Consider the following 13840-nt stretch of genomic DNA (forward strand, 5'->3'; position numbering starts at 1 on the left):
AAAGACAGAGAGTGAAAAGCGAACTCTATCTGCATTGCGCGAGGAGCGCGCTGTCCTCACCTGAAGAGTATTATCTTACTCCGTGATCTAAGGGCGAGGCGCAGCATATCAAATCACCAAACCATAAATCCCCCAAATGCACGACTTAGCATCACAGTAATGGACCATCCAAATTGTCTGATGGTGCTTTACCAGGGGGGGGGGGCTTGACTTTGCGATTTATTTGCACGCGCTTTTGCACAAACGACACGCCGTAAAAAGCCGCGGCGCGGTCTCGCAGCTTTAAAAGCGAAGTGCAGTGAGTATAGAATGACATATAAAAATGAGTGATGTCAAGGGAACGCACGTTTCATGCAAAAGTGTAAGCCGATGAGATCCCTGACTAAAAAGAAAACAATCTCAAAACGCTTTGTCGGAATCGCCATGTGAAACACCAGGAAAGGCGGTTTCATATTGCGAAAGATGTGGGTATCAGCAGCCCGCAAGGGCGGCGGAAATACTTTCGTACTGACGTATGCAATTACCACTTCCTTTGGGATTACGTCATCATTTCGCGGTTGCAGTCGGCGGGTGAAAGACGGAGCTCCGCAACCGACAGTCGTTCTGAACTTTGGCCGTCTGAGCCTCGCGTGACTCCATCGTGTCAGCCCATAAAAGAAGGCGTGCGACGAGACAGTCCATACGTAAACCGCCAGAAACGGCTACAGCAGACTTTCTTTTGGGTGGCTCCATCATGTCTTATCAGGTTAGTTGTACCACCCACTCGAGTGCCAATAAGGCTATCGTACGTCTAGTTGCTCAGATAGTTTCAGCGATGTTTATGTAAAGAACCGGTGCGAACGCGTAATGATAGAACTTGCATATAACCCAGGGAAACAATCACCACTAGATAAAAAAGCAAATAAATAAAACTTATTTGCTCTAAGTCGGACCTATTTGATTTAGATTATATTGATTTGGTTTAAACCACTTCGTTTAAAAAAATTAACTTTTCTCACTATATATTTTTAGATATGGCCGGTTGATCCAGCAAATCACTGAACACAGTATGAAGGAGAAATTCACTGTCAATTTACTCATATTGCGAGGTAGATTCTAAGTAAGAACTTTTAATCTTGATGTAAGCCACGCAATACTACAAGAAAAGGACCGTGTTTTTTTTATTATTTTTGTAAGAGAAGAAGTTTTATTGGTGTAACATTTTTGCAAATTAAAAGAGGTGTAACTTTTAAGTTTACATGCTTTAAAGCTGAAGACTTTGTGGAAACAGCTTCCGCCCATTTTTGCTTTTCTTCGTTTAAAGCTTTCAAGCGGGTTCTTTCGCGTCAGCTTTGTGGAAACGGCGGAACTGCTGCCATTGCCGCTGCGGCCGGCTCCGGGCGAAATATCAACGGTCCCTGAGCAGCACCAAAAATGTAAACCAATGAAGAGAACGTTAAACGACGTAGAATTGTGACCTCTCAACTCGGCGCAACTTGGCTGAGTTCGGCGATGTCTTTTTTTAACTTTAAATTACGCAAATCGGGAAAATGAACTCATAAAAAAAGAAAAAAACCTGCAAGCTCGTGTAAGGCAAGACAAATATACAGTCGGATTCAATATTGACTGGCTTGCTTCGAAGGAGATAGAAAGAACAAAATTGTTTTTGAGATTATCCCCTATATAACCCGCCCTTTAGGTCTACTAGTGTTATCTAAAGACTCACAAGAAGTTCGTGATTAACCGCATTTATTCAGGCTGACAAGAAATTAGCCAAATTTGATCCGCGCTTTAAAGTTGTGATTTATTCAATGCAGACACAGTTTCACTGGCCGTATTCACTTCTACTACAAAGTAGTGGCCACACAGTAGTAATTAAAGGAGTGATTCGATGATTGTACTACCACTCTAAGGGACAAGCCAACGACTAGTGCGGATTACAGATCTCGCAGTATTAATTATTGAAGTGATTTGGCCAGTGTTCACTGCCTCGGCGAAACTGCACAAAACTACTACGGCAAGACGACATTTCATATGAAAACCGGTGGAATTCAAACTCATGTAAGAGTGCAGCGGGAAATGTTTTCTGTCGAATTTGGAGAATGGTTTGCCTGTTTACTGCTAATGATGAACTCGGAAAGACCAACCACTCAAAGGCACAAAAGGCGCTCTTTTGTCACTGAGCAAATGCCTTCAAACTAGGTTATCGAATCTTTTTTTAACAGGCTTGAAACTGGACTTTCTAAAGCAAAAAAAAAAAAAAAAAAACACAAAAAAAAAAACGACGTATTTTGCCTGGCGGCGTTTGCTCTTCGCGTGTCGTCAGGAGAGTAGTTGTTGCGCCACGTGCAAAGTGAGCGCGCCGCGGGGCAAAGATCGTTGATTCTTCGCCGCATATTCGCTCTATGTAGTTCAGACTTTAGTCAATCAATCAATGAATAAATAAATAAATTTTATTCTTATGAGTTGCATCATGCACATTTTTGAGAACCATCTGGGCCCATGGCCTTTTGGCTAGTTTGGGCCCAATTTAATAATAACATATTTGGAAGGCAGCAGTCTTAAGGAATATTTACGGAAGCACAATAAAAGAAAAGAAAACAAGAGAAAAAGGAAAGACAGTAGAAAAGAAAGGAACGTAGAAAATGACTTGTTTGGCTGCAACAAGTAATTTATACATTGTATAATAACGACACGCATAAAAAACACAAGTGCATGGAAAGTAAAATAAAATATGAATTCAATAACAAAATATTCCAGTGAGTTTCCGGATGGCGGGAGACATGTTCTATTGAGAAAAATATAGTATTTTCAAGAGCTGTTAAAGTTGCATGAATAGGTGACTGAAGATGGCAAAGTGTTCGAGATTTTAGTTCCGCACAATTCCTTCAGTCGTTCGCTCTATATGTTACGAGACTGTGGTATGTTAAAGCGACCAGACGTGTTTGCCCTTCTTAATCGAGTACCCTGATTAAGTTGTTCGTTGGCAGTAGAATTGTTTGATTTCAACATATTCCTTATTAAGCAAGCAACCTGATATTGTTTAATTTCCAGATATGTGAGAATGGGATGGCGATAAAATATGATACGTGACGGTTGGGAATAGTGGGAGTTGGTAAAGATTCTGAAAGCTCTCTTCTGAAATTTAATCAATGGCAAAAGGTAAGTGTCATAAGTTACGTCCCAGACTTCAATACAATATCTTTAGGGTTCCGTGCTTTCGGTTTTTATTTTTTCAAAATTTGGCGTACTTTTTTTCGGTTTTTATTTTGAAATTCATCTTTCGTTGTATTTTTTTTGCGTATATTTATCCCCAAAAAAGTTTATCGACTTTTTGTGATGAATATAAAATAAACACCAACGGACACCGGATCAGATTATCCTTGTAGCTCTGATATTTGTGATCACCCATAGAATAACGGCACGGATACATTGAAAACAGAAATGAATACTTTATTTGCCAAATGTGTGCCACTGTAAAAGAAACAAGAAAAAAACCAACACAGAAGTACAAACAAGTCAGGTATGAAACCTATGCCCAAAAAATATGGAACTTCACCTTCTATACATCAGGATTACGTTATCTTATTATAGTAAACACATTTGTACTTTCCCAGGCTCTCATTGTTAATCCGCACTCTTTCTTTCCTGTTAACATGACCCTGAGTTACGAAAATGCCCTCTCAACGATAACACTGGACACTGGCAGGCTGAGGAAATGAAGCCCTGCCTGAGCCAAAATCGGTCAATCAACCAATTGTGACCCCCAAAAGAGACACGGTGCGACGTTTTGAAGCTCAACACAACACGCAGAGCTTGCATCAAGTCAGTCTTCCTTACAACGAGTTTGAAAACAGGCTCGTACATGGCGAAGTCATGGGGCATTTCGGACTTCACGTTCCGATCGATGATGCGCACATTCAAATAAGACGTCGTGATGGCACCCGTGCATCCCACACATTGGGACTCGTTTCGATAGACAATGTCGTTCCACTTATTCGCCGTGGCTCTGCGGTACGGCTGGAAAATCAAAGTGACATTTTCCGGTTAAAACTGAATTTTAGAAAATGGATTCGACGTACTTTTATCGGTTTTTATCGGTTTAAATCGAAAATGCCGAACCTAAAAACTGACCTTTTTTGGTTAAAACCGAATTTCCGAAAATGGATTCGGGGTACTTTTATCGGCTTTTATTGTTTTAAACCGAAAACTCCGAAAACTAAGTATGTTAAATGACTATGAAATATAGCAAAATATGTAAGTTTCATCGTTGGAGTGTTAAAGCATTTTCTGCCCGTCAGTAAGGCATATCAAGCGTACACCCGTGAGCGATATGAAGCTGAACAGCCCTCTTCTTGTCTTTGACGCTCCTGCAAGTTTTGGAACAAGCTCTGCTCCAGAAGAGGGCTGGAACGCAAAGTTTAGACCCCAAGCCACGTACCATTTGAGACGTTGAGAGTTAATATAGCTTTATGGAGCGGTAAAACAGGCAAGAAACCAGGTAAGGTGTTCACCTTCATATTGCCGGCGGGTGTACGTTAATTTTTTACATGTGTTTATATGGTGCTGTTGGCAATGAAGATGTGTATCTGATGTTACTCCCAGATATTTAAATTAACTAACTTCCTCCACAATTGAAATGCCGGTAACAAATGCCTTTTAAAATCTAGGGATACACCGATGCTAATGTAATTCTCATTTAAGGAATAATTAATTTTCTAAGAGAGAGAGAGAGAGATAACGGCACTAATAGTTGATTTATTTGGACTGAATTCCTATTGACGCGGGGTGGTAATGATGTATTTTTCTAAAAATGCATTAATGCGTGGTACAGTCTGTCTTTCCAACAGTGTATTAATCGTGCTTAAAACTGATATAGGCCTATAATTTACAGGTTCATTAACACTCCCACAGTTAGAGATTCGGCAGACTTTAGCAATTTTAATGAATATGGGTATGCACCTTTTGTTACTGAATGGTTAAAGATATGTTCCAATGGAGAGCTAAGTGCGTCAATATTTTATTTTAAGACCTTAACTAAGGTTCCATCAGAATTTGAAATTTTTTTATTAGGCATTGAATTAACGAGATCTATAATTACTACAGTCGTAATTTCTTCAAAAATAGAAGTGTTCGGAAGAAAGTCAGGGAGTGAAATGGAATGTGCACTGCCGCGGACAATGTTGTTAGCAAGGGTGTCTCCAATATTATGGAGAAAGGAGTTGAATGCGTCTGCAGTCTCATCCGTGATTATAACTAAAAATGTTTCCTTTTCACTTTTTTTTTTTTTTGAGGTCCTCATGATTTTTAGATTTAAGATTAGAATAATATTCCTTTTTAAAAGTTCATATCAGTGATAGAGATAGGAATGCATTTTGTATTATGCCAAGCAGTAAAATTATGTTTATGACGTTTCAGTTTCTGCTGCCACATGTTCGTTTCTTGAAATGTGCATAGAATTCGACGAGTCATCCAGGGGCAAATGAGTTCTGAGTAACGGAGTTTTCTACATTCGCTTGACGAATCAACGATTGCCGTTTTCATTACTGTGATAAAATTTCCAAATTTGGTGTTGGTATCAGAATTGAAGAGTAAATTAAAGCCAAATGCCGATAATGTTCCTTGCAAAAGTTCGTAATTAATGTGATACATTAAATAGGGTGTACTAAGGTGAGGTGTTTCGTCAGTGTTTGTAGTTAGAAATATGAATATTGGAAAGTGACCGGCAATGTTTGTCTCATATACAGCAGCACCGTCATGTGCGTCACGATTACATAAAATGTGGTAAATGAGCGTGGATGAATCGGGTGTAACTCTTGTTGCTTCTGTTATTACATTCGTGAAGTTAAATGACTGTGTTAAAAGAAGATAATCTGTGGGCACAGTATTACTCAAATCAATGTTGAAGTTACCACACATGACAGACTTTTACTGCTCAGTGTAATAAATGTAAAAATGTCTTCCATTTTATTGAGGAACAAGGACATAGATGAATCCGGCGGCCTATATACAACAACCACCACGACACCATAACAAAGTTCCAAAAAGAGAACTTCAATATCTTTAGTTGAACATGTTAGACGAGGGAGCTCGTTAAATAATATTGACGAGTTTATAAACAGGGCAACGCCACCGCGTCTATGAATTGCAATCCTAGGTGACAAAGCCACAACCTAGCCAGGAATATCAAAATACTCATCTTAGGGGGATCGGTTGCCGAGTGGGCTAGAGGATTCTTCTTTCCGGCACTCGTTGGGTACGGACGGCGAATCATGAGCTCCGTCGGAGCGGCGATAACGGCCCAGCCGGGCCGCGGTGACAGGAACGATTCTGCAAGTCAGGAATACGAGATAATTGTGCCTCCCCTGCCAACTGGGCCTACGGTGCTAAACACCGCGTTTCTTCATGCTGACGTTCGTGGCCGTCCGTACCGCGTTGAGGACTTCCGCGACACCCTGGGCCACCTGGGACTGCTCCCCGAGGTTCTCGCATTGGGGGCATACCACATGAAACACGTCTGGGCCGTGACCTTCAAGTCACTCGACGGCAAGCGGAAGATCCTTGCGGCGGGAGACCTCGTCGTTAAAGGCCATCGCTGCGTCAGCATTGACCCGGGAAACCGGGACATTCGAATCAAGCTGCACTGGCTGCATTACCACGTGCCGGACGACGAGGTAAGGGCGGCTTTCGCGCCCTATGGACATGTGAGCGAGGTAGGGACCGAAAAGTGGAGAGTTCAGGGAGTTGTGGGCTGCGGGTCTATGACTCACACCGCTGTCATCCGGCTCAAGCCAGGGTTGAGTTTAGACAAGCTGCCCCATTAGATACGCATCGCCGGCGGGATGGTACTCGTCGTGGTGCCGGGCAGGGCTCCACTCTGCTTGTGTTGTGAACGGACGGGCCACATCCGCCGTGAATGTCGGGTGCCCGAGTGCGGCAGCTGCTACCGGTTTGGCCATGACGCTGAGCATTGCGTGAGAACGTACGCAGCGGCTGCGGGTCCTGGAGGAGGAGAGGCCAATAGTGAACACGACATGGACGAGGCAGACGCGGAAGAGGCGGTCGAAGGAGTGGGTCCGTCTGCCGAGATGCCCGTGGAAAAGGCTACAAAGAAACCTGACCAAGTCGCATCGGGTGGACAGCCAAAGCCCGTGGTTGCAAAGTCGGCCGTTGTGTTTGCGGCAATACCTGACCCGGCGACAGGGAACAAGGGAGGTGCGACAACGAAGGCTGCATCACCGGGCGATAAGTCGACGACGGCAACTGCAGTGCTGCCGGTGAATGAGGTTGACATGGTGGACGCTAGTGTCAACGCGCAAACGACGAAGCGGCCTCGGGAACTGGAGACCGACGCCCAAAAGATCGGGGGAGACTCGAGCGCAACAGAACCTCATGTGAAGACAGCCCCGCAAAAGAAAATGCCAGTACGACTTCTTTCCAGCCCTGCGTCCGATCCCAGGGGACCGGACAAGCCGGCTGGTTAATGTTGTACAAATGCAGCGCCTCTGGGTCTCTAGACGAGGTGAGTCCCTGACTCGCGAGGACGCCTAAAGTTGCGGATATCCTGAAGTTAGGAACGCTGAATGTGCGAGGTTTCGCCTCGCGTCGTAAGCAATACCAGTTTCAAAGGCTGCTTATTGATAAAGGCATTGACGTCCTCGCGATTCAGGAGACAAAAGTTCTTAGTGATGAAGAGACCGTACGCCTGCTGGCGCCCTTTTTACCATGTTTTGAGGTTTGCGTGTCACGCGCAAATGGTCTGTCAGGAGGTTGCATGTTGTTTTTAAGGAAGTCGTCAAACGCACAAGTTCAAAATGTGATTGCCGACAGTGCAAGTCGATTCGTTATTTGTGACTGCAATGTTAACAACGTGGAGTATCGAATAATCAATGTGTACGCGTCAAACGCTTCAAGTGAAAGGAAAATATTTTTTCAGAGTATGGGCTCATATTTATTTTGTGAAAGTAGAATTCTAATGATAGGTGATTTCAACTGTGTTTGTGACGCGCGAGACATATCTTGTACAATACGGTATTACCATAACAGCACGAAGGTGCTGGAAGATTTGGCAATAAATTTCAGTTTAGTTGATGTCGCGACTTTTCAAAGGAACAATACGTGTTTGCGTTACACGCACTACCAATCCTCTTGTCACGCTCGCCTCGATAGGGCATACGTGTCTATTAATCTCTTGTCAGGGTATGACGGTTACAATGCGGCCCCAGTTTTCTTTTCGGACCATGCATTGGTTTCTTTTGTTCTCGGTGGGAGGGGAAAAAAGAAAACTAACTTGCGGTGGGAGTTGGGGAAGTTTAATAATAGCCTTCTCGAGGACGATGTGTTTAATGAGACCGTTGAGGAATTATTTAGTAAGATGGCTGGTGTAAGTGAAAGCGCGAGTGAGAGATGGGAATGGTTTAAGTGTGAATTCAAATTGTGTGCGATAGAACGCTCCGGTATTCTCGCGTACTAGAAGAAAGCGGAGGAAAAGCTACTCATGGAAGATCTTCAACGAATACATCGCCTTGAATCTGAGAACCCCGGCGCGCTCACAAAGGAGCTTAAATGCGTAAAGACCAATATCGCGGATTTCGAAACTGAAAAATATAAAGGGGCACTTGTGCGAGCGCGGGCAGAAAAGTATGTTTTAGGTGAGCAACCAACCAAACGGTCATTAAGTAGCGAGGCTCAATATATAAAGAAGAAAAGCATTGCCGAAATAGAATATGGTGATCTTGTAAGTAGTTGCCCCAATGTTATAGAAAAGGGGTTCGTCGATTACTACAGCGCATTGTTGCAGCGGCAGGACGGTGGAATGACTCGCAACTCGACGACTATCTGTCGGTGATGCCGCGTGTAAACGACGAGATGAAAGAAAGATTAGAAGAGCCGATAAGTGTCGCCGAAATCGAGCGCGCCCTCGAGGAACAGCCTACGAAAAAGTCTCCGGGACCTGATGGTTTGACAGCGGCACTGTATAAAAAATATAAAAGCGAAATTTCTGAGCAGCTTTATCAAGTCATACGTGAGGCATATATAATAAACAACTTGCCGCCGTCTTTTCTAAACACGCCTACCGTACTCCTACCCAAGAATGATGACGGCCAAAAGCTAAGGAATGTTAAAAAATTATAGACCGAGTGCGCTTAGTAACGTTGATTACAAAGTTTTAATGAAAGTTTTTGCCCGTAGGTTACAGAATGTTACTACTGAGATAGTTGGGGAGCATCAGACTTGTGCCATTAAAGGTAGATCCATTTTAACTAACGTGCATATTGTCAGAAGTTCATTAGAGCTGTGCGACGAGGGGGCGGACCAGGTCGCTATGCTCCAGATTGACCTAGAAAAAGTTTTTGACCGGGCTCAGCACAGTGTAATGTACAAAATATTAGAATATGTAGGAGTGGGTGAAGTTATAACTAGCTTTGTCAAGATGGCGTACACCGAGTGTACTACACAAATCATAGTTAATGGGAAGCCGTCTGCGCGCATCAGCGTACAGTCCTCCGTCAAGCAAGGCTGCCCTTTGTCGCCCTTGTTATTTTGTATTTAATTAGAACCCTTTTGTAGAACTATATTGAAGAATAGATTAATTAATGGTTTTTCGCTTCACGGAACAGAAGTCAAACTACTTTCCTGTGCAGATGATGTCGCAATTTTCTGTAGAGACAAAGCAAGTATTGTACAAGCTGTTCGGGACCTAAAATATTACTGTGACCTGACCGGTGCGGCTGTTAATTGGCAAAAGTGTTGCGGGCTGTGGCATGTAACGTGGGCCACGAAGCCTCATGTATTCCAAGATATCAACTTTATGTCAACGCCTACGCAGTATTTAGGAGTACCGTTGCAGCATTATAAAAGCTCGAAGGCGTACTGGTCAAATGTTGTCGAGGGAACACGGGATAGGTGTAGTAAGTGGGGTGGGTGGGAGCTGTCTATATTTATGCGCGCCACCGTCTGTAACATCTTTTTAATTGCAAACATTTGGTATGTGCTTCAAGTGTTGGCGTGCGCGCGTGTAAATGTGCAAAAGCTGCACCGCGTTTTTGCTGAGTTCATCTGGCGGTCTGGATGGGAAAGGATGTGTCGGGACAATTTGTTTCGTCACGTCAAAAATGGCGGGTTATCATTGTCACACATTTTTGTCAAGCAGGTTTTCGCGCGCTTCATGTTTCTCGGGGACCAATCAAATCCATTTCTTCGAACTGTAATTCAAACCAGACTGCCAGAAGAAATTCCTTTGTTGTTTCATCGTGTTGTCGGAAACAGCGCAAAATTGGTAGTTTTCTTAGAGAAGTGGTAGAGGCGTTCCGTTTTCTGTCTGTTCGTTTTTCTCTTGAATACTTGTCGGGTGTCACGCGTAAGCGTTTAACGCGTGATATCATTGAAACTGTTTTCCCAGTCCCTTTGTACCGGTCTATTTTCCAGGCAAGTCCCGGTCAAGACGTGTTATCCCGGGTTGAAAAAATGGCAATCCCGCCTGGTATAAAAACTTTTTTTTCTTTTACTTACACACAAACACCCTCCCTGTGAAAGTTTGGCTTGAGCAGAAAAACATTTTTGTTCCATGGGGTGTTCATTGTTTTCTGTGCAAAAAATCTGAGACCATAGAGCACGTATTTTTAGACTGCTGAGACGCTTTTCTGTTCTGGAATGTCCTTCAGAGGACTATCAAAAAAGAGTTACCGTTAACGCCCCAAGGCATTAGATTCCTTCCTGTTGACAAAGATGGTGAAATTCCTGTTGATTTTATTATGGTTTTAGGTTTGCACGTGATATGGCAAAGCAGAATGGCTGTGCGGCACGCGGATGTTGATTGCACGTCCTGGATGGATGTATTTCGTGGAAACGGTCCGCAGACTGAACTCAGTTTATGCCACGCTGAAATGCCCACCTGACTGAGTGTCAGTTCTGAATGTGCTAGAAAATGTGAGAAATTTTTACCCTCATGCACGTCGGCCATCCATCGTGCATGTGTTTTATCCTTATGACTGTCTTCGTGTTGTCTAAACAGGCAATAAAAGAAAAAAAAAAAAGTGGGCTAGAGCACAACCAGCTTGGAGCACGTGGAGCGAAAGCTCGCCCTGCAGAACCCAGGATCCTGGGTTCAATCCCCACCCTGCCCGTCTTTGTCTGGATGCGCATCGTATCGGCATGCGGTCGTGTATCACTTCTGCGTGGTGCACGTTAAGGACCCCAGGATACCGGTTGTACTACACTGGCTAAATTTCTCATCTATAGCTGGAAGACTCGTTGCCCGTTGTAGCAGACCAAGTTCTAGGCTGTATAAACATACAGCCAAATTTTTTTACTCGTAATTTTTTAGCCACGTTTTGGTTATGCCTATTATATCATAAGTAAATGAATGTTGGGATAGAAAATCAAATAGGGGGGGGGGGGGGGGGACGGTCCCCAATTTTTTAATACTTTTGACGACGCAGCGTAGCACGGAAAGAAAGCTTTCTTTGAGTATAACGTATTCACCAAGATGACAGATAGTATTTTAGTTTAAAGTCTCAATATATTGTATAGAAGGAGAGAGAGGGAGGGCATCACACGATTTGTACGAAATCGTCATCACAGGTTATTTGAATCACCCTTGAGTTTTTTACTTTCCTCATCAAAATCCTACCTCGCGAAGTTCATGTGAATTTTCAGTTTTTCTCGCGCTTCATTTGAAGAGCTTTCCCAAGCAAGATTTTATTTTTCCCGCAGAAATGCTTATTGATGTAGACTGGTTGATTTGTTGGGAAGCAGTCTCATCCGTGGCTATAAATGGAGTTGTTTGCTTTCTCGGTATTTATTTAATAACAAAGTTAAAGGGACACTGTCAGGGTATTTATGCTCGCCGAGGTTTTTAGTTGTACGTGACATATGAGATCCCAATTACCCATAACAGAATTTGCGGCTCGAAATTCGGTTTCTTTCTGCCCGAAAATCGCCGATCAAGAACTGGCATGTTTAAGTCTAGCTCACTCTCTTTTCCGTGGTCACGGGCCGCTCTCTAAGGTTTAGACGCGACCACCGAATTGAGTCAAAGTCGTGGGCACTGAAGGCACACAGTCAGAACTAAAAATAGAGAATAAAAAACATGAAACACATTTTTTTGTGGCTTCCAAAAAGCTGCAATTACGTTTATTGAAAAAAAGAAGGTTGAACAGACAACTGGAAGCCCATTCTGTGCGTTCACTGCATAAGTCTCAACATGGTGTCGCTTCGTGTATCGTGGGACTAGCGGATGGCAGCGGACGACGGGCGTGGGACCTCTACTTTAGAACTGTCGTTCACGGTACCGGCGAATACTGTATTCCTTCGAAAGAGAAATTTTGGACCGATTAAAAGAATTGATATTCATCCCGTACGACACGCCCGACCAGCAAGCCGATTGCACGAAGACATCGCTCGCTCAAACGTCAAGCACGAAGTGCGTACTTCAAGTTGAATACGCACGCGTATGGGTTCTTTAGTAGGTGCGAATGTGGCCAAATCGTGGTGCTGCCCGACTTCAAGCCGGGAGTGCATGCACTGGAGGGAAACCGACAGCGAAATTTCCGACATACAGTCGACCCGCTGCATTACTATGACCGAGAGTTCCTTCAGTAGCTCAGTGGGAAGACGTTCGCTTCCCACGCAGCGGGAACGGGTTCGTTGCTATGTTTACATTTCTTTCTTTTTTTACAGTTATCACTGAAAAAAAATTGTTGTGGACGATACGTCGTTGAACTAAATGGTATGGGATCGCATTTTTGACACCTGCGAACTCAATGTGGTCACTTTCCACAAAATGCAAGGACCATATGTATTGGGTAGAGTCCGCTTTCCGAGGTTCCCGTAACTGTTCTACGGGGATTGCAGCCAGTCATTTATTCCGACCCCCGTTGACCTTTTGGAAACTTGTGCACTCTGCCGCACAATATGCAACCTTCAGATGCAGGACATGTGAAGCCGTTCTACACGCAACACCTTGGGATTATTCTTTTCGAAGCCGATCACGGGAATTCACAACGAGCACTCACTACAAATTGGCAATATTTAAATGTACAAAGCAACTCATCATGAAGTACAGAACAGCGAGTGGAACAAACATAACTGCAAAGGAATCGCACGGCAAACGGATCCCGCAACGCATTTCGTCTGCTGCGCACGGAAGAAAAAAAATCGCACGGTCGGGTGCAGCCACGTGACCTCCGTCACGCGCTCTCTCTCCTCTTCACTTCTCTGTGCAGTGCGGGAGTTTCGGCTTCGGTTTCGGGCAGTTGCGTTTTTTGGCTTTATTAAAAAAATGCGTGACTCTGTAGAAAAATATTAACTGGGTAGTATTCCGACACCACGCGGTTGAATGAAGAATGGTACAAGACACCCTATTGAAAAGTATTTTTTTACCGCAATTGCGTTTCCAGTAAGAAATATATATGACTGGATTATGGGACTTTTTTCACTTCGGCGAAACCGTAACTTACCGGAGGTCACCGAATTTGCCTGGATTCACCAGAAATTACCGGAAGTCACCCGATTTGCCGCAATGCACCGGAACTTACCGTTTTTTTGTTTTTTTTTCGGACATCAACGGAAGGTTTTTAGGAAGAAACCTGCGAAACGTGGGTGGTGTATGTTTACCAGATGCTGGACAGTTTGGTAGCAATTAAAATAGTTAGTCCATACACACGAACTCATGTTTACAAACAAACCGGAGCGCCCCTAGCGGACGCCACCGGCGCCGCGCGTGCGCGATGGGTGTGTGTGCAAGAAGCTTGCCGTCACCCATAAACAAACCATTGAAATGCGATGTTATTGGCGTCGGTGTGAGTCCCCCTGCCCTTTTTCGCGTTAGAAATGTTGATTCTACGTCGTCCTGGCGATG

The 13840-nt window shown here is 43.8% G+C and overlaps 1 protein-coding gene across 1 annotated transcript in view; it reads left to right on the forward strand.

Moving 5' to 3' along the window:
- The first annotated feature begins 550 nt into the window (after positions 1-550).
- The window catches only part of LOC120848224 (techylectin-5A-like), a 34420-nt gene continuing 21130 nt past the window's right edge, over positions 551-13840 (forward strand). The window contains exon 1 of the mRNA XM_040220198.3: positions 551-745. Within this exon, the coding sequence (XP_040076132.1) occupies positions 734-745 (12 nt within the window). The 5' untranslated portion in view covers positions 551-733. The remainder of the gene's footprint in view (positions 746-13840) is intronic.

Source organism: Ixodes scapularis, unplaced genomic scaffold (genome assembly GCF_016920785.2).
Source record: "Ixodes scapularis isolate PalLabHiFi unplaced genomic scaffold, ASM1692078v2 PGA_scaffold1__304_contigs__length_218370807, whole genome shotgun sequence".
Taxonomy (NCBI): Eukaryota; Metazoa; Arthropoda; class Arachnida; order Ixodida; family Ixodidae; genus Ixodes; species Ixodes scapularis.